The 24348-nt window shown below is 47.2% G+C and overlaps 1 protein-coding gene across 1 annotated transcript in view; it reads left to right on the plus strand.

Moving 5' to 3' along the window:
- Positions 1–1662: 1662 nt before the first annotated feature.
- The window catches only part of GRK3 (G protein-coupled receptor kinase 3), a 60096-nt gene continuing 37410 nt past the window's right edge, over positions 1663–24348 (plus strand). Inside the window, exons 1-2 of the mRNA XM_086855460.1 lie at positions 1663–2160; positions 15558–15634. Of these exons, the coding sequence (XP_086711586.1) occupies positions 2048–2160; positions 15558–15634 (190 nt within the window). The 5' untranslated portion in view covers positions 1663–2047. The remainder of the gene's footprint in view (positions 2161–15557; positions 15635–24348) is intronic.

Genomic DNA, 24348 nt, shown 5'->3' on the forward strand with positions numbered 1-24348 from the left:
ACCCTGGTGCCTGCTGCTGCTGCCACACCAGCACCAAAAGCAGAAAGAAGAGGACAAGTTCCTTAACTTGGCCCTGACCAGACCTCACTTCCTAGAAACTGTCGCCAGGAATGTGTTTGACGTCTACACAACAATAATACCCAGCTAATAACGGTGAAAACGTGGCACAGGAATAAACAGGAGAGCATTAGGAATCCTGAGGGACATCTCGGTGGCCACTTTTGCTGTCACCACCACTGTCAAGCCATCCAAACATCTGAGCAAACACAGGGCCCTCCTGGCCCAGGCGATGGTTTCTGTTTGCCTGGGGTGTTTAGCAACACCCTGAGGTCAGAGCAGAGATCCTCCCCGTGTGCTGCTGCTTCAGGAAATGAAACCCAGCTCTTTCTGTGGAAACACCGGTGAGAGCTGGGCAGAGGGGCTGCAGAAGCCAAAACTGGGGAGTCCCCTGGGAAGAGCCAGCACAAGGCACGAGTCCCCAGGCTGAGGATGCGGTGAGAGGAATTTCTCTCCCATCACACCCCTGCAAATGGAGAGCGCACGAGGAGGCTTTGCAAGAAGCTTTGGAGTGGGAGCCACAGGAACCATAGCCAGCCCAGAGGATTTCAGGAGATAAAAATACCCCTTTCCATGTTGCACCTTGGATAAGTGAAACCTTTAAACAGGGCTGGTGGGGGACTTGACCCTGAACCTCCAGGAGGAATGTGCCCCACATCTTCCTCTGCTCTTTTCCACACTTGCTTGGGCACCCTGAGCCTCAGCTTTGCTCTGGGGCCACTGGTGGAGGAGAAACCTTCCAGTGGATCTGTTCCGGTGGAAAGTGTTGGCTTAAATTAACATTTTCAACAAAAAGCAGGTTCTCAGACGGTTCATAATGAGGCACATGGTGAAATCCTCCCAGCTGTATACTCTACCTCGCTTTAATCAGATCATTAACTTTCATAAAGATGTAGGCAGGAGGAGTGGCGGCACTTGAAAAGAGCTCAAAACACGCTGAGTTTCAAACTTCAGACTTGTCATTGACTTAGCCTTTCATTGAGCCAATTATTTATGACATATTTGACGAAATTCAGAAAAGAAAGCACTTGAAATCTGCATATCTGCTTGGCTGCAGTGGAGCTACTACTACTTGAAGGAGGAACACGAGCAGGGAGCTGTGCTCAGAGCCCGAGGACACCTGGGTGCCTTGTTTTGCATCATTATTTCCCAGCAAGTGCTTCAACGAGCAACGCTGGGGTGTCACACAGATGCGTTTATTTGTATCCCGTTTTTGTTCTGCACGCGTTTTAATAAATGATGAGGAAATGAATTCTGAGTTTACGCGTCCAACCGGGCGCTGAGGCTCGCGGGCAGCTCGGAGCTCCCCTCTTGTGGGACCGTGCAGTCCCACACAAGCAGTTTGGGTCCAAAGAACCTAAAATTCCCATCCCACCCCCTCGCCGAGGGACACCTTCCACTATCCCACGTTGTTCCAAGCCCCGTCCAACCTGCCCTCGGGCACTTCCAGGGATGGGGGCAGCCTGTTCCTCTGACGGGCCTCAGGTCGGAGCGGAGCCCCGGGGCTGGCCGGGCCGCCGAGCCCCGCGGCTGCGGTCCCCGCTCCGGCCGCCGCCGATCCACGTCCGGATTTTCGGCGGCGCCGCGGGGCAGCCCGGTCCGCCCGCCCATGGCCGCGCGCGCTGCGAGCGGCGGGCCCGGGGCCGCGGGGGCCGCGCAGGCTGCGAGCGGCGGGGGCGGACCGGCCGCCGCCATGGGCCCGGCGGGGGCGGGCGGGCGCTGAGGGGGCGCGGCGGGGGCTCCCTCCTTCCTTCGCTGCCTGCCTGCCTCCCTGCCTGCGCCGTCCGTCCGGCCGTCTGTCCGTCCCTCCTGCCGCCCGCCCGGGGCGCGGGGCGGGAGGCGGGAGCGGTCCCCGCGCTCCGCACACGCGCACCGGGAGCCGCTCGGCCGCACCGGCGGAGCCGCCGCCGCCCGCCCGCCGCCAACCCCCGCCCCGGGGGCGGCTGCCCCGGCGGAGCCTCCATCTGCAGCCCGGCGGCGGAGCGGGAACATGGCGGACCTGGAGGCGGTGCTGGCCGATGTCAGCTACCTGATGGCGATGGAGAAGAGCAAGAGCACCCCGGCGGCCAGGGCCAGCAAGAAGATCACCCTGCCCGAGCCCAGGTACCGCCCGCCCCGCCGCGGCCCCGGCCCGGCCCCCGGCGCCCTCCCCGGGCCGGACATAACGGTCCGGCCGTGCCCCGGCTCCCGCGGCCTCCGCCGGCACCGGCTCCGGCCTTGGCGAGCGCGGGGCCGGGCTGGCTGTGCTGGGTGTGCTGGATGTGTTGAATGCGTGTGTTTATTTGGCACAACTTGTGCGGGGACCCTCGGCGGGTGGAGGGGGGACGCCGGTCCCCTCAGGGACGAACCCCCCGTCGCTCGGGGGTTTGTGGATCCCCAGCCCGCTGCTCCGTCCGGCGGCTGAGGAATTCCGTCCGGAGCAGTCGGTAGCACCGAACCGAGCCGCTCTGGCCGTGCTGCTCTGCAGAGCGATTTTTTGGTGATGCTTCATGGGGTTTGACAGGGGATGCGGGAGGAGGACGGGGCCGGAGCTCGCCCTTAGCAGGCAGCTCACGGAGCGGAGGTGCCGGTGCAGGTCCCGGGCTCCATCGCCCCGACCTTCCCCGGTCCCACCGTGGGAGCAGACGAGTAGTGCCCTGCTACAGCCCAGGTTGTTTGCTTGGGTCTTAAAAGCAGCCTTTCTTCTGCAGAAACACAGCTTTTTCCTGTGCTTATGTGTTTGTTACAAAATCACCTGAGCATCGCTTATTTATTGCTGAAATTAAAGCTAAGCTTTTTTTTTTTTCCTATGGCTGTGTATGTATGTGTGTGTATATATATATATATATATATATATGTATTTGTATGTAATGAAGATTCAGCCAGCGAACAAAATACTGCAACAGGAAAAATCTAAACCAAATTTTACTGCAGAATGTGTAGGCAGTTTGGAAGCCTGCTGGTGGCCTAGCCTAGCTGTCTGCTGTGAGCCAGGGATCGCTAGAGCCCTCTTCCCACTTCTTCACTCATTTTCCTGCCTTTCTGCCGGAATGCTGGAAGGCTGCAGAGCAGGGGAAGGTGAAGGGTGGCCAGCCCATGTTTATCCCCCTTGCAGGGGCAGTGAGACCTCAGGTGATGAAATTTGGCTGTTGTTTTTAAAGTCTGGTTGAGGATGATCTGTTACTGGACAAATAAAGGTGCCTGCTTTGCTCCTGGTATGTGTTTACACTTTAAAACCAGTACAATATCCATGAAATTTCGCCTGCCCTGTTAGCCCGAGGTGCAGCTTTGCTGGTGGCTTCATGTGTCTCAGCGCTCAGGTGATGTCAGTGATGTGCAGCGGTGCTGCTCCCTGTTCCCAGCAGGGACCTGACCTCTGTGGGCAGGTGAAAGGTGGGACGTGGAGGGTTGCAGGGCAGGAGGAGCCCTCCCAAAGCCATCAGCGATATCAGCACAGCTGGTGCTTGTGGAGAGGCTCGAAGCCGCTGTCTGCACCGACATCCCTCGTGCCCGGCGCGGCGGAAGCCTCGTAGCAAGCGCAGCACGAGGCCTGAGGAACCTGCTGCGCTCTGCTCTCCTGCTCCAGGATTGACGTGGTGCCAGGGTTTCCCTGAGCTGGGAGAGATGGTTCACCTGCATTTGGCTCCACAAGGTGGGAAAGGCAGCCAGGTGCCAGAGGAAGTTTTGCAGAGTAGGAGGGAAGCGGAAAGGATCGGTGGCCAAAGTGCCTCGCTCCTTGGGCTGCCTGTGGAAGAACCTGTTGGCATGAGATATTAAAGGAGAAGCGTGGCTTGCCACCCTCCCTGCTCTGTGGTGCTCTGCAGGAGGTGAGAAGCCTTCAGAGAGGGGAGGTTTGGGGCTGTACGTGGCCCTGTGGCACAGGGACGTGCCAGGCCCTCGGCACAGGAGCGGAAGGAAGCACGGACATAACCGAGAGCAGGGACTTACCTCAGCCCGGGACCACAAACGGCTCTAGGGTGCCCGAAATGACTGAACCTCTCAGCTTCTAACTGAAACCAGGGATTTCCTCATACAGTAGGAAATTGTGACCGTTATTCTGGTGTCAGATATCTTTGTGCTGGCTTCTGGCTGGTTTTTTTGATCCCTCTCATTAGAGCAGACATGATGTGCTGGGTATACTGAAATATTCTGTATCGCTGGCAAAGTGATTCATTTAAAATGACATAAATCGGCTGGTTAAAGGCAGGTTGATATAGTAACAGTAAAAAAATACAACACACAGAGTCCTCTCTTGTTTGAAATCAAACAATTTTTCCAGATATTCATTATTTCTATGCGTGTGAGCAGCTACTTGGAGGAGCAGGAGCTCGTCTCTGTAACGCAGGGTGTGCAGCCATCCCCGCTGTCAGTCCTGGCTGTCACTGGGACAGAGAGCAGGAAGGTCACTGGAATATCACAGCCATGCTTGAGAATAAATGTCGCTGCATTATTTCAGCACTCTGCTCACGGGAATGTGTTGGTTTATCTCTGGCGGGCATCCACAGCCCACGGACGGGTCCTGTGCGCTGGTGTTATCTCCTCTTGAAATATTACAAAGGTTTTACCCCTTGTCTCCTTGCTGGAGCCCAGTACACCTGTCGGCACCCTTTTATCTTTCCTAGATAAGGCTGAGGCTAAATGAAACAAATGAGTTTACTGTAATGCAAATTTGAGGGGGCTTCCTGTTTACAAGGAAATAGCTGTAGTGCCGGCAGAATGAATTCCAAGGCTGCAGGCCAAGGCTTAGCAGCAAATAAACTATGAGGGTGAAGAGTTTATTGGCCGTAGGGCTGATTATTGCTGAGTTTTTGTGAATTATCCTCAGACTGGTTTTGTCCTGAAATCGTTGAATATTGCAGTTTGGGGAGGAAGGGCAGAAAACACTAATGAGCCAGGAGTGCCTAAGGAAGAGGATTAGTGTGTTTTTGGTTTTTTTAAACACCAAAACAAAACAACCCTTCTTCCATCCTCTGTCATCTGCTTTTCCTTCCCTTCTGCATTTCCTCCTTTCGTTTCTAAGAGCCTTGCCAAGAGCTGTGGTATCTTTCTGTTGTACATTGTTTCCTAAAAGCCTGTTTTTCAGGGAGATTCGCATGGGTGGGCAGAAAGGCTGTCTGAGACAGAATACCCTGCTGAAATCAGGCCTGGAATGGGAAGGAAGTCAGCCCTGTGGAAATATGATCAAATATGAAACCTAAGTCTTATTCTGGAGCATTGCTTTCAAATATCTTAAGTTTTGGTGGGAAAGCAGTAAATTAGCTGCACTCTGAATTTTATTTGGCTATTCAGCAGGCTGCTGAGGTTTTTTACTTTTCCATGTAAATTTTACATTTCCCTTACTTTGGTCAAAGGGACTGGAAGAGCACTATAGAACAGCTGTTTTTATTTGCCAGCAGCTTGTTCTGGTTTGAGTAAAGGATTTGCGTAATGTGAAGCTGAGAAAAATGGTCCAAGAAATCAGGTAACAAATGGGAGAGGGTTCAGGGCTTGCAGAAGCCTCTTGTGTGCACCACTGGAAAGTTGACATTAAACCTTTCTTACTATAAACATCACGTAAGCTTTGGGTGCTTTTGGTATACAAATACAACGGGCATGGTAACAAAACACTGCATCCATCTGTCCAGGCTTCTCTCCCTGAGGCTGTAGATATTTCTCATCTCATCTCATCTCTCCATTTCTAACCTGCTTTTGCTAATTACCTCTGTTTCAAGTTAATTCTGATTTTTGTCCCAGTCTTTTCCTTTGGTTTCCTGCATTCTTCTGAATCTTGCTCTGCTAGGGGAAAAGGGAGCATGTTGCAGTCACTTTTTTCTTAAAAACTATGCTTTTAACATGACATTTTTCCTCAGTTATCATCCCATCTTCACTTGTAGAGGTGAATTCTGGCCCCTGGTACCCAACTGCTTCTCGTAGGGTGGCTGATGTGCCCTTTGCTTTCTTACCCAGTATTCAGACTGGCTTGTTAAAACTCAGATTGAGGGCTGTTGAAAACACAGAGGTTAATTTGCCTTCCCAATTCTATCCCGAGCTGTTTGTGATTTGTTTTCCTCCTCTGTTGGTGCTGAATATTGTTGAAGTCCAAGCAACATCTCCTGCTCAGGTTTAAGCATCATTGCTCTGTTCTCTCTTGCTTCTGATTTTGTAATTCTGTGCTCTTGGCCTTACTTTGCTCTTTCTGTGGATTTCAGTTCTTTCTTTAAGGTGGCCTTCAGGGAGTTCTTGCACCTTTTGAAACTTCTGTAAATCTCCAGGTTGCAGGCTCACATTCCCCTGTCTCTGCTGTCAGTCTGGGTGACTTTGGTGGTGTTTTCTCTGGCATCGTTTAACGCCTCCGTGTTGTGTTTATTCATTTACAGCGCTGTCTCTGGGAAAATTTTCCTGACAATTGCTTGAGTAATTTTCATTTTTGCTGCTATTCCGCCTGTGTCAGCCCTCTGTGTCTCTCTAGGTGCTTTTATTTTGCTGCAAGAAAGTTCAGTTTTGGGCACCTTCCTGGGCAGCCCATTCCAATCAATGCCTGACAACCCTTTCCATGAAGAAATTCTTCCTGAAGTCCAAAATCTGAAGCTTAAATGAGTAAACCAAAGCTTATCTTGCTATCTAGCACTGCTAGTGTGAAAAGTCACATGTGAGGGTTCATTGGGAACTGCTTAAGGAAGGGGAAAGACTTGCATTTTTCTGAACTAACAGTACAAGAAAGGCTGAACACTTGTGTTCTTTGGTGGATTAGCTCAGGGTGAGACAGAGGAGTGAAATTTTGCTTGGAAATTCATCCTCCCTGCTTTGCTGTCAGCAGAAGTGTGTGGTTGTAAAAGCAGTAAGAAGTGGCTCTCAAAATAATTAGTTGTGCATGCAGAATTCTGGTGCTGCTGACAACGTGTACTTGCTTTTTATCTCAAGTCACCTTTGTACCACAGCACTTTCTTGGGAAGAATGGGGATGGATTCTGGCCTGTCAGTATAGCAGGCTGTATCCTGCTTGCTGTGGGTGCTGCTCTTGGCTCTGTTTGGGTGCTCCCTCTCTCTCAGGAATTCAATTTTTAGTGTACCTGCAGTGTTCCATACCCTGACAACAGACAGGCCTCTACAGGAGAGCGCAGGAGGATGAAAGTCCTTTGCAGAGCTTTATGAGATACAGAATGAGAGTGTGGATGAAGGACAGCTTGTAATTATCTGTATTGTCCAGATCAGGAGCCAGTTAGAAAATACCAGATGTACCTCTGTTCACGTGTAGCACCTTGAGCAGGTGCAGGAGTTGAAGCTGAATTTTCTAAGCCTCAGTGGAGGTCCTTGACTGTCTCAGCTCCTGAGCATCCAGTGCTTGGAGCATCTCTGGGCACAGGAAGGAGAGACTTGGCCTTTAGAGAGATGCTCCAATTACTTCTCCCTGGGGATGCTGAAGGATCTCAGCGTGTGTTTTGCAGCACAGACCTTCCCTGGGGCGTCATTAATTTAAGTAAGAAAAAAGGTAAATCACAGTGATCTGGGGGGAGATCAGTGTGCAGCCTTCTGTTCCTGTGCTGAAAGCAGAGGGATGATTCTAGATGTGTTTTTGGGGAAAGTAAAGTGTGATGTTGTGTTACAGGTGTGAAGCACTCGTTTGATCCGGTGCCTGGTGCAGGTGGGCTGCAGGTGCTGTGGGACCTGCCAGATGTGTTTTTTTTTCAGTAAAATTAATGAACTTTATAGCTCTTACTCCTTTTATAGCTGATGGCTTTTCAGTGCCCAGACCTTCCTGTGTGAAATGGTTTCAGCCTACTCTGGAGCTATAACATCAGGACATGAGCGTGTGCAGCCCTTGGTTTCTGTTCTGGTGAAATCATGTGGAATGGCCTGGTTTAATCTTCTTATCAATAATAGCTTTATTTTGTTGGTAATTAATAAAATTAGTAGAAAGCCGATCAGGAGCCGTCAGGTCCAGGTGCATAAATCAAATAACAAAATTTAATTGGACTAAATTGGTGCAAAAGCAGCAGTTTCTAGCTTAGAAAATACAGCTGTTTTCCACAGAGCTTCACTCCATTATCCAAAAAAATTATTCCAATACTGACTAAACACCTATTTAAATATGCCTTGCAGAAATAAATAACAAATTTTGAAAGCATTTGAAGGCTCACAGAGCCCCTCAGCCCCCTTCCAGCATGCCAGGAATTTGTCCTGTCAGCATGTGTCACGTCCTGTTGAGGAGGGAGCCGGGGAAAGGGCGGAATTCTGGGGATCTGGTGGAGCTGTGCAGATCAAAGGCATCATTAGGGATCGAGTCTGGGATGTGTGACAGCAGACAGGCACCAGCTGCACTCCCAGCTCCCGCAGCCCCGCTGGGATCTGGGATTGGAAGCTGGGAATTGCTGGGTGCTCCGGGGAGTTCCACCTCTGCTCAAGGTGCACATGAGGGAAGAGCTCCTGGCAGATTCTGCATCCTCCCGGGAAATTAAAAAGCTCCGGGGAACCCAGTGGAACGCTCAGTGCTTCAGACCTTGGGGAAAGAAAAGACACCCCTGTCCCGAGGGGCCAGCGCAGAATGAGCCTCCTCGTGACAGCTCCGGGGATGTGGCTTGGCTGCTGCTGTTTGTTGTGTTTCTGCCTCAGTTTCAGCAGGGAAAACGAGCTCTGTGAAAATGAGCTTCAGGTGGAGAAAAGGGGTGGTGGATCCAGGGTGAGTCCAGAGGGTGGTGGAGAATGGAGTTAGATCCACTTGACACCCAAGGGAAACAGCATCAAGTTGCATCAGGGGAGGTTTAGGTGGATATTTAGGAAAATTCCTTCATGGAAGGGGCTGTCCAGCCCTGGCACAGCTGCCCAGGGCAGTGCTGGAGTCTCCATCCCTGAAGGGATTTAAAAGCCGTGTGGATGTGACACTTGGGGACAAGGGTCAGTGGTGGCCTTGCAGTGCAGCAGGTCTTGGTGGTCTCTGAGGGCTTTTCCAACCTCAACAATCCCATCACTCAATTAAAAGAAGGCAAATCGTGTGTGAGTGTTTTGATGTCTCGAGTAGGGATGGCTGGGACAGCCACGGGAGTGGGACACAGCTTTGAGAGCGACATTCCTTTTTGAGCCTTCTCATCATTTGCTGTTGTTTTCCAGTCTTCAGCCTGGCTTCTCCATTTCTTCTCTATCCTTTTCTGTTCATTTTCATGTTTGAAGCAATTCTATGTTGTCCATCAGTCCTCTGATTTTTTTATTAATTGTTTTGATGTTTGTTTTTTTTAACCTGAGATTTTCCTAATTACTCAAAAATACAGAGACATTCCCATAGTTTTAACTTGTTGTTTAAAAGAGCTTTGAAAGATCTGATTCTTAGGCCAAATATTTCATCCCAGTTTTCACTTTTGATCAATCTTGCATTGCTGAACCTTTTAAATGCACTTGTACAAAGAGAAAAAAACAACCCACTTTCGGCTGTGGTGGCTCTGGGCCATTCTGCCACTGCTTTGAATTGTGCTTGTTGACCCTGTCATGCTTTCAGTTCAGAGGCCTTTGGGGCAGGATCTTTGGTCCAATTTTAGCAACTTTATGATGGATTTGGATAGTGGAAATAAACATTTAAAATCTCTGTAAAATTGCATCCTGAGCCTATAAAAGAATAAATAAATCAGAAGCGTTTGTCAGTGTTGGCTGTAGTTCTTGGTCTCTCAGTCAAGGTTTATACTTGCTACTTGCAAAGAAAGTTCTAAACATTTGAGATTGAGAAAGATTAGAAAAAATTGGCACGTCTTCAGTAATTTTGTGGGTTTTTTTAAAAAAATGTAATTTATGATTGGCGAATGCCTTAATTGCAGTCAGAGCGAGGAGATGTGATTTTGCTCTGATTTCCCTTTCTTATAATTTCTCAGCAGCAGCAATCTGGTGGAAGGGCAAGTCCTTGACACTGCAATTTGGTGTAATTATTCCTGAAAAATTCATGTACTTAGAAGCTTTTATATTAGTTTCAGATTTCAGCGCTGATAATGCCTCAAGGATCTCGGGGCTGGTGTTTTGTGAAGTTGGAGCTACACAGCTCCTGCTTCTGGCTCCCTCCTTGTAGACTTTCTCCATTAAAATAATTTGAATAAGTGAAGCTGCTGATGCAGGGACGGGAGGGGGTGTGGGCAGGTGTTGCTGAGCTCTAATCCCTTCCATCCCACAGGGCTCTGGGGTGAAATATGTCGCTAATCACCCACGACAGTTCTAAGAGCATTAGTTCACAGCAGTGAAATGACTTCGTATGAACTTCAGGGGGTGTGAAGGCACAAAATGGGGCAGAAATGGGTGAAGTTGGGCCAGAAAATGGTAGAGTCCCGTGGAGGTGGGGTGTTGTGTTTATGGAGAGAAATCAAAGTTTGGGGTCACTCATTGCTTTGTCAGCCGATGAGGCCGAGCACATGCACTGATTAATAACTGACTCACAGAGGGATTTGCTTTGGGAAAGACCTTCAAGAATGAGTGGATTCTGTGAGTTTACAAGTCATAGATGAACACATCAGTTTAGATGGTGTAATGATTTTTTTCTGTGCTGGGAATTTCGCCCCACGAGGTGCTGGAACCACGGTGACCATGTGTGAAGCAGCTTTTAGAGCATTGAGAGCCGAGTCATTTGGAGAAGTATTGACTTCTGCTGAACTTTGAGCTGAGTGCAGCCTGAGAGGAAGCAGAATTAAATGGGTTCAGTAGTTTGTGAGTGTTCAGTGTTTATTACCCCTGACACAGGAATAAATGAAGGTGGCTGTGATGTGGAGATGTGATGTTGGGAGTGCAGAGAGTGGACAGGCACTCTAAACCGTGGCAGTCAAAGCACTGGCCATGGGATTGATAAATATCTGGCATTTTCTTGAAATAATTATTAATTTGGATGTGCCAGGCGCCATCAGGAACTTAGTGTGCTGTTGGATACAGGAGGCACACGTGGCAGAGGGATGGTACCTGCTCTAATGACAAAGAGGAGGGAAAAAATAAATCCAGCTTTATTTTAGAAACGGGGGATCTGTGCATATAAAGTTTATGGCCTGCTTTTGACAATACAGGAAGTGTTGGTAGAGTTAAATCCTGAACTAATCTCTTCTCAGTCTCTGTGAAGCTGCTGTTTCATTCTTGTTTTGTTTTTCTGTTCTCCTGTTTCTGTTTCGGTCTGTTGGAGAATATATTAATGACTGGAACTGCTCATTTTTAATGCAGGTATGGCTCTTTAATGCTGCCCATTGTTTTTGCAAGCTGTGGTGGGTGTGTGTGCACCTGTACACCAGATAATATCCCGTAAATCTGAATTCTTATTGATTTACAAGAAAAAAATCATCTGCTCTGATGATAAATAATTCAAAGCTCCTTTAAGGGCCAGTAGTAGGAAGGCCAGTAGTAAGGAGCCTCTTGACCTAGTTCCATTGCCTCGTTCTGTGCCCTTTCCTTTTCTGAGGTGTGAGTTGCTTTCAGAAGAACTTCAGGGACAAAATCTGTGTGAAACGAATAGCACAACTTTTATGGAATTGTGGAATAATTTAGGTGGAAAGGACCTTAAAGCCCATCTAGTTCCTCTCCCTGCCATGGGCAGGGACACTTTCCACTGTCCCAGGCTGCTCCAAGCCCTGTCCAACCTGGCCTTGGACACTTCCAGGGATGGGGGAGCCCCAGCTTCTCTGGGCAACCTGTGCCAGGGCCTCACCACTCTCACAGGGAAGAAATATTTCCTAATATCTAATTTAAACCTCCTCTTTGCCAGTTTGAAATCATTCCCCCTTGTCCTGTTGCTACATGCTCTTGGAAAAAGTCCCTCTCCATCTTTCTTGGAAGTATCAGAACGAGTGCTGTTTGTTTTCCTCTCCTCTGTAAATCCTGGTTTTGGGCATATTCCCACACCCATTGGGGTTGTGCTCTTGGTGCCCTGTGGATGTTCCAGTGGGCATCCTTGGGCACACACACTCAGACACCCAGCAGAAGTTTCATTTCTCCTGCTTGGCAGGTTCTCCTTGGGCTCACAGGCTGTCCCTGCTCTGTTCCGGGGAAGCAGCAGGAGTGGCTGTTGTTGTCCAGTGCTGCAGCCAAGGACAGGTCCTGGCTTTGGCTGAGCTCCTTTCCAAGGCTCCTTCAGCCCTGCTGCTCCTGCTGGAACTCGTCTGAGAGGGAGGATCGTGGATGCTCTTGCCTTACGTGGCCTTTTCTGTGTTAGAAAGGACATAATGTGTTTTCTTCTTAGCTTTTCAGACATGTTTTTGAGTAGACATTTTCTGCCTGTGCCGACCTTGGCACTGCGGCTGCTGCCTGTGCCCTGCCAGGCTGCTCACAGACAGCGAGCTGTTTAATTCCAGAATGGAGTTTAACCTTGAAGGCTGCTTTTCAGCAGGTTTCTTTGATCAAGGCTGGAGTAACTAGAGCTCTAAGATGCAGCTTGAAGCTCCTTTCAACAGACTGTTCAGCTCATACTTGAAATAAATCCCTTTTCTGGGTAGATGGAGGAGCTGACCAGGTTAGAGCGACCCGTGCTGCTCGCAGAGTTTATGGTTTGCTGAGGATGCAGATAAGTCATCCTCTGCCTGCTTGGGGCAGGCAGTGTGCTCCAACCTGCTCTGCAGGCCTGGGGTGTTTTTTCAGCTCCTTCTTTGAGGGCAACTTCACCCAGGGGCTCTCAGAAGTGCAAGACAGCTGCTCACACCCCAGCAGTGCTGGGCATCTCCCCGGGGCCAGTGGCAAAGGACTTCCCTGTGTCCCCAGTTAAACCAGCAATCACAGAATCCCAGAATCACTGAGGTTGGAAAAGTCCTCCAGGAGCATCAAGTCCAAGCTGTGCCCAATCCCCACCTTGTCACCCAGCCCAGAGCACTGAGTGCCATGGCCAGATGTTCCTTGGACACCTCCAGGGATGGGGACTCCAAACCTCCCTGGGCAGCCCCCACCAATGCTTGACCACCCTTTCAGTGAAGATGCAGATGTCCAGAAAGAGGTACCCAGGGTCCAAGCTGCATTTCTCACCAAATTCTAGGCCTGACTTTGACTTCCCCTGAACAATACTTCAGTTGACTTGTGGTATGTGGATAGTAAACGGAGTGTTTCTGAATTTTTTGTGGTTTGCTGTTTTCTTCCTCTTCGAAATGAAAAAAAATATATGAAGAAAAGGTTTTGCTGCAGTCCAGTTGGATGTGCTTTTGTTTCTGAGGTCTCCCTGGATTTTGTTTTTAGCCAACTTTTGTTTCTGCTCCCTGTGAGTGCTGCTATTAAGGTGGATCATGCTGTGAACCGGGATGAACTCGTGCAGAAACGGCCACTTCTCGCATTAGTGCGTGGTTTGTGCTGATGGCATCTCTGGCCAGGGAAAGCTTTTCAGAAATGGCTGCATTTCTGTGAAATGCAGCTTTTAATCGCAGATTGTTTACGTGTAGGGCAACTAATGAGTCAATAGACTGAAGCAGAGAGGGAACCTTTCTTCCTGTTTGTGGAATGTGCTAAGCTCCATTTTAAAATTTTCCATCCTTCTGAAGGATACATGGACTCTGCTTCAATTCTCTGAACTCCAGAGGATTTCTACCTGAAACTTCTATGTGAGAATTAGGAGGTGATTATTCTGGGTAGTCATAATCCACTCCACATAATTTATTCCTATTTATTCATGTGGATAAGCGGCAATGATTTTAAAGAAGTGCGAGCATTGAGGAGCTGGAATGTAGCACGGACTCCTGTAGCCTGTGATCATTTTACAGATTTGTTCAGTTTCTGTGGCTGCAAAAGACATTTTGTTCCTTTGACGTTATCCATCAGACCAGAAGTACGGGATGTTGGCAGAGGAGGAGGCGCTGGAGAGGTTTGCTCCTTACACAATCCCTGTTTTCCTGGGCGCTTCAGTCGCACGTTAAATTTTCATTATCTTCTCCCATTGTCTAGACCGAAGATCTGTTGATGTAATTTCTTGCAGTGCACTCGTTGGAGCAGAGGAAAGCTTTCTTGATGTCATTATTATGAAAAAGGCTTATTCTGTTACTGCTGGTCTGGTGGTCAGTGGGAACGGGATGGTGCCAGGGGGTGATGGCAGCGCCGAGGGGCTCGGGGAGGAGGGGGAGCTGCGGGCTCTGGGAACTCGTGCCAGGCTTGTTCATCTCCAGTGGGTCCTCTGCAAGCACAGAGGGAAAAGGGGAAGGTTTGGTTGGCAAAAGATTTGGGTTGGATTTTGGGAAGAAATTGTTCCCTGTAAGGGTGGTGAGGCCCTGGCACAGACGAGCTGTAGCTGTCCCATCCCTGGAAGTGTCCAGGACCAGGCTGGATGGGGCTTGGAGCGACTTGGGATAGTGGAAGCTGTCCCAGCCCGTGGTAGGACATGGAACAAGGTGTTTTTTAAGATCCCTTCCAATCCAAACCATTCTTTGATTCCACGATCTCTTATTTACTGCTCCCTCTTCATTTAAATCAATATTTTGTTTATATTGTTAAAATACACAGAGGGCAGACCCAGTTCTTAATGAACAAATAAACAGCAAGTTCGTCACTGAATAATTTATAACCTCAAACCTGATTAACAGTGTTCAGCCCTCCCAGTTCTTGTCTGACTTGATGTGGTGGTTGGCCTCCAGAGCTCTCGCTTTGGATCACACTGTTTAGAGATCCGTGTTCCATGTGGGACTTGGAGATACACAGAAAACTATTAATAGGATATTTTCCTACATGGGAGTTTAGGGCCTTCCAGCAAAGTCCTTGGCATTATTATATACTTTTTTCTGGTCAAGTCATTCAGACTTCGTGCCTCAGGTCCTCCTCTGAGGAGGAGTGTGGATACTTTCCTCCCTCCCTGGAGGAGATGTTTGTCAGTATTTGGGAGGATTCACAGAATTTTAACGCTGGGGTCCCTGTGAGCACACGAGAGGGGATATCCCTGAGGTCAGCAAGGCTTAGCTGCTCAGTCTTGCTACTGCAGAAATACAAGTGATACTTAATGGCCTTGTATAGAGCAAGAGTACTTTGTTCAAAGTTATTTTTATAATAATAAATAGTATAATTATAATAAGAAGTAGTATAATTATAGTAATAAATAGGATGTATGGAAATTATCGATTTTAAAATTGGTAGCAGAGAAAGTCTGATGGAATTTTGACTTGATACTGTGACAATAGAGTTGCTTTACCAAGGCCCAGCACTGCTGTCCTGCATTGATTTTAAGATTTATGTACTTGTATTGTTGCCCATATGAAATTTTTATGGGCATTATATTACAACGAATATTGAGGATACTTGATAAATAAAGGAAATCTTTGTTAATGTGGTTTAAGTGAATGATTGTGACATTATAAATTAGGCAAAGTAGATGTTAAGTGCGCTGCAGCCAAGCAGGGCCTAATGGAGCTGCTGCTGTTGGCTCCTTGTGTGGCTGATCCTGGGTAGCTCAGGGCAACTTGTGACTTATTTTATTGTGCAGGCTAAACCTGAGACAGGAATAAAATGGTGACCAGGGTGTCCCCAGGGATCAGCTCACCTGAGGCCAGGCAGGGCTCCACCTGACTTTTCTTCAAAGGTTTAAAAAAAGCAATTTCAAATAACCCCTCTTTTTTTTCCCCCCCCCTCTTTTTCTTTCAGTATTCGCAGTGTTATGCAGAAATACCTCGAAGAAAGGGGTGAATTAACCTTCGACAAGATCTTTCATCAGAGAATTGGTAAGTCATGTCTCAATAAAATGTAACTCGTGTAGATATTTTTCAATAAAATGTAACTCGTGTAGATATTTTCAAGATCAGTCTGATTTTTACATTTTTCTGTGGTGCTTGCTGAGAAGTCAGTGATGTAGATTGTCTGAAGAACACTGGAGGGTGGACAGGACTTAGTGAAACAAAGGTCTTCAAGAAGATGAAATGTTGTGAAAGGGAAGAAGACGAAGCGAGGCAATCTGTCAACTTCAGGTTCTGGAAAACTACAGGGAAAATAATTCAATTATTTGGAAACATCGAGGACAAAATTATATTACTTGGTATGGGCTTGTCAACAATGTAATGTGACACATCGGTTAAACTTTTTTTTCTTTGCAGAGGTAATGAGCCTGTTGATAAGGGAGCAGGAGAAAAGGTCCCAGATGTGTTGTCTTGGCCCTCTGATATGGTGTTTCTGCTCACAACATGGGGGGATGTAGCCTGGATGAAACTGCTATGTGCAGGGGCTGAAACTGCTGGGAAAATGGGCTTGTGGAGCAGTTAATCAGTATTCCATGGAAAGGTGGATCCAGGGAATGGGAACATCAGAGATCAGTGTTTGGTTAAGTGACTGCTGCAGCGAGGAGCCTCTGTGTTCTGCTGTGACACAGCGAGGACAAGGACAAAAACTCCATACACCAGGGGAGGGGGAAAATGCAGCAGTGTTCTTCCTCTCCACCTGTGCCAGAGCAATCACACAGGCACAGCCTGGGGACCCTCGGGCCAGGGACTTGGCTGTGACAGCCAGCCCTGGGCTGTGTTGGCTCAGCTGGATCACACGACTAAATATAAAATCAGTGTTGTAGCCAGTGAGGCATGTGAAATAATCCTCTTCTGGCAGAATGTTGCGTCCATCCTGGCAGTGGATTAAAAAAATATACATGGACCTGCTGGGAAGAGTCCAGGAAAGAGCAGTGGGAATGAGCAGAGACCTTGCTGAGCAGTCTGTTAAATGTGACCTACAGGGAAGTATTGAAATGGGGTGAGATGTGGGCAGTGGATGGGAGAAGTGAGGTTGAACATGATTCAAAACCAGAAAAGCTGTTGCAGAAATGATGAGGTTAGTCCATTTTCCAGAGCTTTAATGTGTCAGTGAAAAAAAAAATAAAAAATCTGGCTATGAATAAAATTTAGAATGTTTGTGGTAGTGTGGGTAATAAAAGCAGGGAGTGGATTTCATGAGGGGCTCTTGGGATCTTTGTCCAGCAGATCTGAGGAGAGTGAATTGGCAGGGATAGCACAGTTGCTCCTGTCTTGGAAAATGGAGAATGGGCTGGGAAACCTTGAGTAGGTCAATGTTTTTATTCCTGTCTCAAATGAGGCTGTAGGGAACAAAGTACCTGGTTTTGGTGCAATGGGGGCATCTTTGGGCTGGTTGAATTTTCACTGGGCTCCCTTCTGGCTAGAGCAGAAACACCCCAAAATCTTCCTGCTTGCCTGGCAGTGTGCAGCTCACTGGAGTGGGAGTTTTAGGTATTGCCAAATTAAAATAATTGGTGTTTCTGTGTCTCAAGAGTATCATTAAAGGGTCTCAGAGCCATTGGAAGTCTTGGGCAGCTTTTCAGTTTCAGCAATTGGAGTGTGGTCTGTACTTGTGCTTAAAACTATGACTTTTTATTGTGGCCAAAACTTTAGCCTTGTAAATGCACAGATACCTTGTTTGCTTGTACTGACACCTCAATATGTGCTTCAGCTCCAATGCCTGTGCTGAATCATTAATATTTTGCTGTAGCCTGGCAGTTGCAAAATAAGCGGAATTTTAAGCAACCAAACATAGCCTGACTTCAACAGAGTCTCTTTGGGGGCAGTGAAATGAAGAAGTCCTTTTTTTTTTTTCCTTTTTTTTTTTTTTTTTCTCTAAAAAGAGAAGTCAAACAGACCATCTTCTATGTAATGGATATTTCTATTTATGTAATTGAATACTTTTCATTACCTGTTACAGTGAGGACTGTTGCAGTTATTTTGATAAGTTACAGCAATTACAGTTAGGTAACTGGAACCTTGGAAGGATTAGATCTTGATCTTTTTTTCCCCATGTTGGTAGTAGCCATTAAACCTGGAATTTTAGAGCCCAGTTTCATTAACATTTCAGTTTCTATGCACAGAGGAGAGGTTTCCTCCTCTTCTCCCCGGGAACAGGACTTGCCTTGGATTACCTGGAAATGAGGAGCAGTTCTGTGACTGCTGTGCAGGGGTTTCAGTTAATTCTGAAGCTGAAATAGGATTTAGAATGGAGTGAAAAAAGAAGATTAAAGCTAAACACCACCGTTTTTAACAGCAGACTTTGCATCACACTGGAAAATACAGTATTTCCTTGCTGTGGTTGTTCATTTAAATTTGATTGCGTTTTCTAGCGTGTTCTTTGCCATTCAATTAGCTCTGTTTCCAGACATTAATTAGCATAATTGCTTGTGGTAAAGTACCTGCAGTTTTAGGCAAGCGTTATGCACAGGGCTGTGAGAAGAAGTATGGGGAGGTAATTAAAACTCTAATCACATTTTTGTTCTCCTCTTGTCTCTTTGTCTGTGGTGAGACCACAGGTGGGGCAGGTGCCCCAGTGTGGGGGGACCCACAGGAGGATCCTCCTGCTCCGAGGAGTCTCATGAGCCTGGATCTCCAGTAATTTTGCTGGATCATCCCTGTTTTCTCCTCAGCTCAGGAGCCATCCAGCACTCCCTCCTTTATCCTTACACACTGAATATAAAGCCTGCACCAAGCTTCCCAGTTTTTCCTTGGCAACTGCTCTAAGATGAGAACTGTTTTCTTTTTTTTTTCTTTTTTTTTTTTTCCCCAGACCTAAATTCTTCCTCACAGCTCCAGGTCACTGTTTTTGGGGTTTTTTTCTGGTTTTCAGTATCCTTTCAAATGTAAACCCAGGCTTTGATCAGCTGTCTGATCCAAGGGCTCTGATGTCAGTGTGGAGTCGTTCCTGTGGATGTTTCCCTATGAATGTGTCTAATTATGGTGCTGATCTCATCATCTGCAAGCGTTTATTCTTAGTGAGCCCTAAAATCAGCTTTAGGGTCAGTGCTTTCCCAGTTCCACTGCCAAAGGTTGGCCCAAATTCCCTTCCTGCCAGGTGTGCAACTGCAGGGAGTCACAGGGACAGCTCTGGCTTGGAAACCAAAACCTTTAGGATCAGGATAAGAGCAGGAAGCTCATCAGGGTTGAAAATGGCCTGGAGGCTCCATCAAATCTGCATAAACAAGTCTGTCCCCTATTTACATCTCTTCCCCCAGGAAGGCAGATAGGCTGCTCTCATGCCTTTGGTGCTGGCACTGCTGTTTGCCCCCTGAGTGATGCTCCAGAACGATTTCCAGCTCTCTAAGAATGTCCTGGTGAGTCAGAGGACATGGAACTCACAGAAGCACCCAGAAGAGTGCTCTGGCAGTGCTGGCAGCCCAGCCCAGCTGGCTGTTCCTTCAGAAGCTGCTTCCTTCACAGCAGAAGCCTCTTGGGGAAGTACAGCCTGTCTCAAAGCCGAGTGCGTAACCACCTTAGCTGGTTTTCTTTTACCACATCCTGTTTGCTACAACACCAGATTATGAGTTTCTTTAGAAAAAGAAACGTTTTGGAAGCGTTCACGGCCAAGTTGTGCAGTGCTAGGAGCAGCCTGAGCTGGTGGGAGATGTCCCTGCCCATGGCAGGGCGTGGAATGAGATGGTCTCATTCTATAAGGTCTCTTCAAACCAAACCATTCTATGACTCTGGTAGCCCAGTATCCATAATTTACATGTGGAATCCACTCTGCTTCACAGCTGCACGTGGAATCCTTGTCATGTTCCCTTGCCCTGTGAGTTGGGGACACTTAGAGAGACTCTGCCCTCAGAGCAGATCAGGGGCTGCTGCAGCCAAAGCCTTCAAGGGAATTTATGAGATCATAACATTGCTTTAGAACAGGATTATCCTGGCTATTAAATGCTTTGGAGCAAACTTGCTGCCAGTTACAGTTCAGTGACTCCCGTGTCTGACTCGGCTTTCAGACGCTGCACTGCAAGGCAGGGAGTGAAGCTGGGTTAGAAATCCTGGGATGTGATGTTAAAGCATCCTACAGCTCCCTGCCTGGCTTAGGTTCAGCCTTGGGTTCTCTGGTGACTGCTTGAGACCCTCGTGAAGGCAAACAGGCTGCTCTCATCTCCTGAGGCTGGTGGGACGTGGCGGTTCCTTCACACCCTTCTCAGTTTCTCATCTCTTGCAGCGCCGTTGGGTCTGGGGGAAGGATGAGAACAGGACGTATTTTAGCTGTTTCAGCAGCTGGTCTTGCTGCAGTGTAAGTTTTCCACCTTGCCTAGGAAGTAACTTGCATTTTTCCCCCCACCCTGAAGTGGCTCAGTTTTATTTTCGTGAAGCAGACCTAATTAAAACAACTTGTAGTTGACGTAAGAAGTTACAAACCTTTTTTATTTTCCCTTATTTACCATCCACTTTCGCAGAGTGAGGGATGATCTTTCTGAGGTGATTCATTCCACTGTCTTCCATATCCTCCTCAACCAGCTCCAAGCTGGAGGTTTTCCCAGCAGGGGGGGTAGCATTTTGCCATCTGCATCAGTGCTGGTTCCAACCCACGGGGGCTGGTGGGGGCTCTCAGCCCCTTCCCTGCTCCTGTTGTCCTGATCCAGCTCAGCATGGATTGTGTTCATTCTGTGGCTCCTCAGCTGAGCTTCCAGAGGGGTTGGTGTGTTTTGCAGCTCATTCTGCACAAGGACTTTTGTGCCTGCCCTCCTCAGTTTCAGGGAAATTCGCTCAAACTGACCCCGCTGGCTGCTGTTTCCTCCAGCTTGGTCAGCGACAACTCTGTTAAAAAACCAAAACTAGGGTGAGAAGAGCTGCAGTGGGATTTTTTTGGGGGCAGTGAATTGTGTTTTCTGTTGATTCTTTCTCTAGTTATGGACTCATATTTCATTATTTCAGAGCTTTGGTGCTAATCATTAGATAGGAGGTAAAAATCTGTTGAGAAAAACATTCTTGCTCTTCCTCTTTCTGCTGGCACCACGCTCCCTGAGCTGCCTAAAAATAACAGGCTGGGAAAAGTGACTCCCTAGAGCATTATTTAAGCTATTGTTTAATTTAAGCAGAAGATCTATGTGCTGTTGGCATTCTGGACTAATTAAATAGTCCTCTGAGGAAATAACAATGAAGGCTATAAAACTTGGTTGGGAGTAAAGAAAAGCACCTGAGTTTTTGGCTGTGAAGTGAGCAGGATGATTTTTCTGAGCTGTATCATGAGAACTGTGATAATTTTGCTCTGTTCTGGTACCTTGATGACAAATAATGTGCAGTCAAGTAGCAGGGGCGTCATTACTTGGTGGGTTTTCTGTAAAAGCAGGGTCACAGGTTGTTTGTTCAAAGTGGTTTTATTCTGAGGTTCTGGTTCTGACCTGGCAGCCACCACACAGAAGTAGTCACCACCAAAATTAGGAAGTTGCCTTCCAAACAAAAAATGACATTTGAAATGCTGTTTGAAGACTTACCTTCTTCTTCCTCATGGTATTTCTAATTTCCAGTACAAGCTCAGCCTGGGATGTGGGCTGTGGACAGGCTGCAGGAGGTTTTCAGGGGCTGTGGAAGCCCTTCTGTCCTTGTGCAATTCTGTGATCAGTTAAAAACAACACAGAACCCAAACCACAAGGAGACATCGGAAACTGTGTGGCTGTAAACTGAAACAGAAACCGTTAATGTGAGATATTTCACAGGGGATCTGCTCCTCACACAATTCTCTGCTTGTACCAAACGGGGTGAAAGAGAAAATCCGTGCTCTGAGCTTTCTAAAAGTTGGCCTGTTTTCCTGTTTGCAATGTTTTTCACCAAATGAGTGTTAGATTTGTCTTTATTATGTTATAATTTCAGTGTTACTGGAAGCTACATTTCTTTCAACACCCTCTTATTTTGTGGTAAAATAAAATGATACTTGGCATGAATTACATTGAAGATCATTTTGAGGGGTATTGCTGAAGCTCCTGCTGTAGATTTTATGTGCATTGGAGTTGTCTATCTTGGTCAGGGATAAAGAGTATCCAAAGGGACTTTCAAAATGCATGTATTCATTTTGGATTTTCTTTTGATGATAAATAATTGAGCATTTCTTTGTTGGGCTGCAGCCTGATCCCCCTGCCTGCCTTTGTGGGGGGTTGAAGATGCTGAGTTGTGTGATTTCCCAGGGGAGCTGCAGATTAAATCTGAGCTTTAAAATAGGAAAAATATATACCCTATCATCTGGAAGGTCCCATGATGGATAATGTACACATCCTGGTGGATTAGCATTTATATGCACTGCAGTTCTTGAAAGATATAAGGCATGGGGAAAAAGTCTTTATCTCAGCAGAGCAGTGCAATTATATGTTTTTTAGGTTAAATTATCAAGAATTCAAGAATTCCAGGCAAACTGTCGATTTTGAACTGAAGTAGTATCATAGGAGAGTATAAAAGCTTGTTAAGGAGTATCACTCTATAAGAGAGAGAACAAATAAGAAATCATTTGCATGACATTTCCCTTGGATGTTTCCAGGGAAGCTTCCAGAGAACAGACACAAACACAAACACCTACCCTGATGTGCACCTGCCAGAGGTGTGTTTGGTTTGCCTCTGGAGAATTCTGGAGAATTGCCTGTAGGAGAATTCATTCCTTTTGGATCAGAGGGGGCACTGGGTTGTTGGTTCAGCCCTGTCCAGTCTCTTCTTGAGCTCTCCTTGCTGTGACTTAAAACTACATGAGGGAGGTTTAGGTTGGATATCAGGGAAAGGTTCTTTCCCCAGAGGGTGCTGGGCACTGCCAGAGCTCCAGGAGTGTTGGGTCAGCGCTCCCAGGGATGCACAGGGTGGGATTGTTGGGATGTCTTGCAAGGCCAGGAGTTGGATGGTGACCCTCTGTGTCCCTGTCAGCTCTGGATATTCTGTGGTTAATACTGTGCCAAGTGACTTCCACACCAAAGGTGGTGTTTCCTCTCTGCTTCTCCTCACTTGGGTGTTCTTTGGCCGTTCCTGCTGGAATCTTTTCCTTGAGCACTGCCACAGTTCACACACAATCCTGATTTCCACTTCTTCCCACCCAGCAATTCCCCAGTCAATCCGAAGCTGTTGCACTCCCATGGAGTTTTTATCAATGTGTCTTGGAACAGTTCATGGGCTAATGAAGCCTCTGAACAGCACTGTGAAATAGGGCAGTGTTAGTTTGCCATGTCTGTAAGGTGGCATAGTAACAGCTTTAATGAGTTTTACCTGCATAGCTGTGTGTTGCTAATAAAGCAGATCCTCTGGGCCTGCCAGTGCTGCTCATTCCCGTCAGTGGGATCACTCAGCAGCAGCAGGACAGCTCAGAACCAGCCCCAGTCAGTACAGTATGAATTACTGGAGCTATTAAGTGTTACCACTTTCAGGAGTGCATTTAAGGGATAGAGAGGTCAGAGGTGCAGAACAGAGGAGCTGGAGAGCTCTGACTCTCAATTACCCCATTTCCAGATGCTTTTATTGGTCCATACCAACATCTGTCCTAGAAAAGAAATATCCCTGGCAAACCCCCTTCCCTGACAGTGTCCTGTCCAGCCAGGGCCTCTGTGACATCCTGCTGTCACCTGTGTCCGTGGAGGTTGGATAGATGGGGTCAAAAACATACAAACTAGTTTCTTAATGTGTCTAGGTACTTCTGCCCTTGATTTCTGTGGTTGAAAGAGGAAGAGCAGCAGAACCATTTATTTCTGAGCCTCCAGCTCACAGCAACTTTCTTAGAGTGCCAGAATGAACCAGAGGAAGGCTCAGAAATTCCTGTAGGAGAATCAACTGGGCTCTGTCACTGTTGTTTTAGTGGTTTTGCTGCTCTTTACCTAAGTGCTGTGTGTATTTACTAACTGAATACTGCTGGCTTTGTGTTTTGACTTTGACCACAGCACAACAGTTCCTCGATGCTCTGGCTGAGCTATTTGGCTCTTCACAGTGGTTCAGATACTGAGCAGAACTTGCTGAGGCAAATACTGGCACCAGGGGCTTGAGAACACCCTTTGTGTCTTCATCATCACTCCATGTCTTCATCAAATGATCCATCACCTTGCTCCCACTGAAAGCCACACCTGGATCTAGGCCCTTCCTGAGGAGCAGAGCTGCAGCTCTCAGTGGAGTTTCTGTTTTCAGTAATTGGTAACAGTGGAGTTCATAGCTTAGAGCAGGACAGCAGGAAAAGTGTCTTTCTCAGTAATAAAGGGATATTGGCTTGTATTATGTAATTAATTTTAAAATGTTGTATAACGGAAAAATACTAGTCGGGAAAATAACAACTTTCAAGACCTTGGTAGGGCCTGAATTTTGATGTGGGGGAAGAACAGAGATAACAAAACCCAATCCACCACCATGAGGTTTTTAAGCTGCTCCTGGTTGTTAGCTTGCTCACAGCTTGCTGGTACTTTCTATTACCAGTTGCAAAGGGGTGGGAGTTTCTTCTGTTTACAAGTGAAGAAAAAAAGAAAACCTCAAGTGCTGTGTATTCCTTGATGGGATTTTGTGAAGGAATTTAATCACTTTCTTTGTAATAACTGATTGAAATGAAATGCTTCTGTGTTTAGTGGTCCTTTTAAAAATTAGAATCTTTTTGTGTATTTCTGTTTAGTGTTTTTACTCCTCCATCTTTTAGAGGAGCTTTTTCTTGTGTAAAACCCTCTTTTTTCTTTCACCTTTGATATGTTGAATGCCTTTGATAC

The sequence above is a fragment of the Cyanistes caeruleus genome, chromosome 18, assembly GCF_971803275.1.
Source record: "Cyanistes caeruleus chromosome 18, bCyaCae1.hap1.1, whole genome shotgun sequence".
Taxonomy (NCBI): domain Eukaryota; kingdom Metazoa; phylum Chordata; class Aves; order Passeriformes; family Paridae; genus Cyanistes; species Cyanistes caeruleus.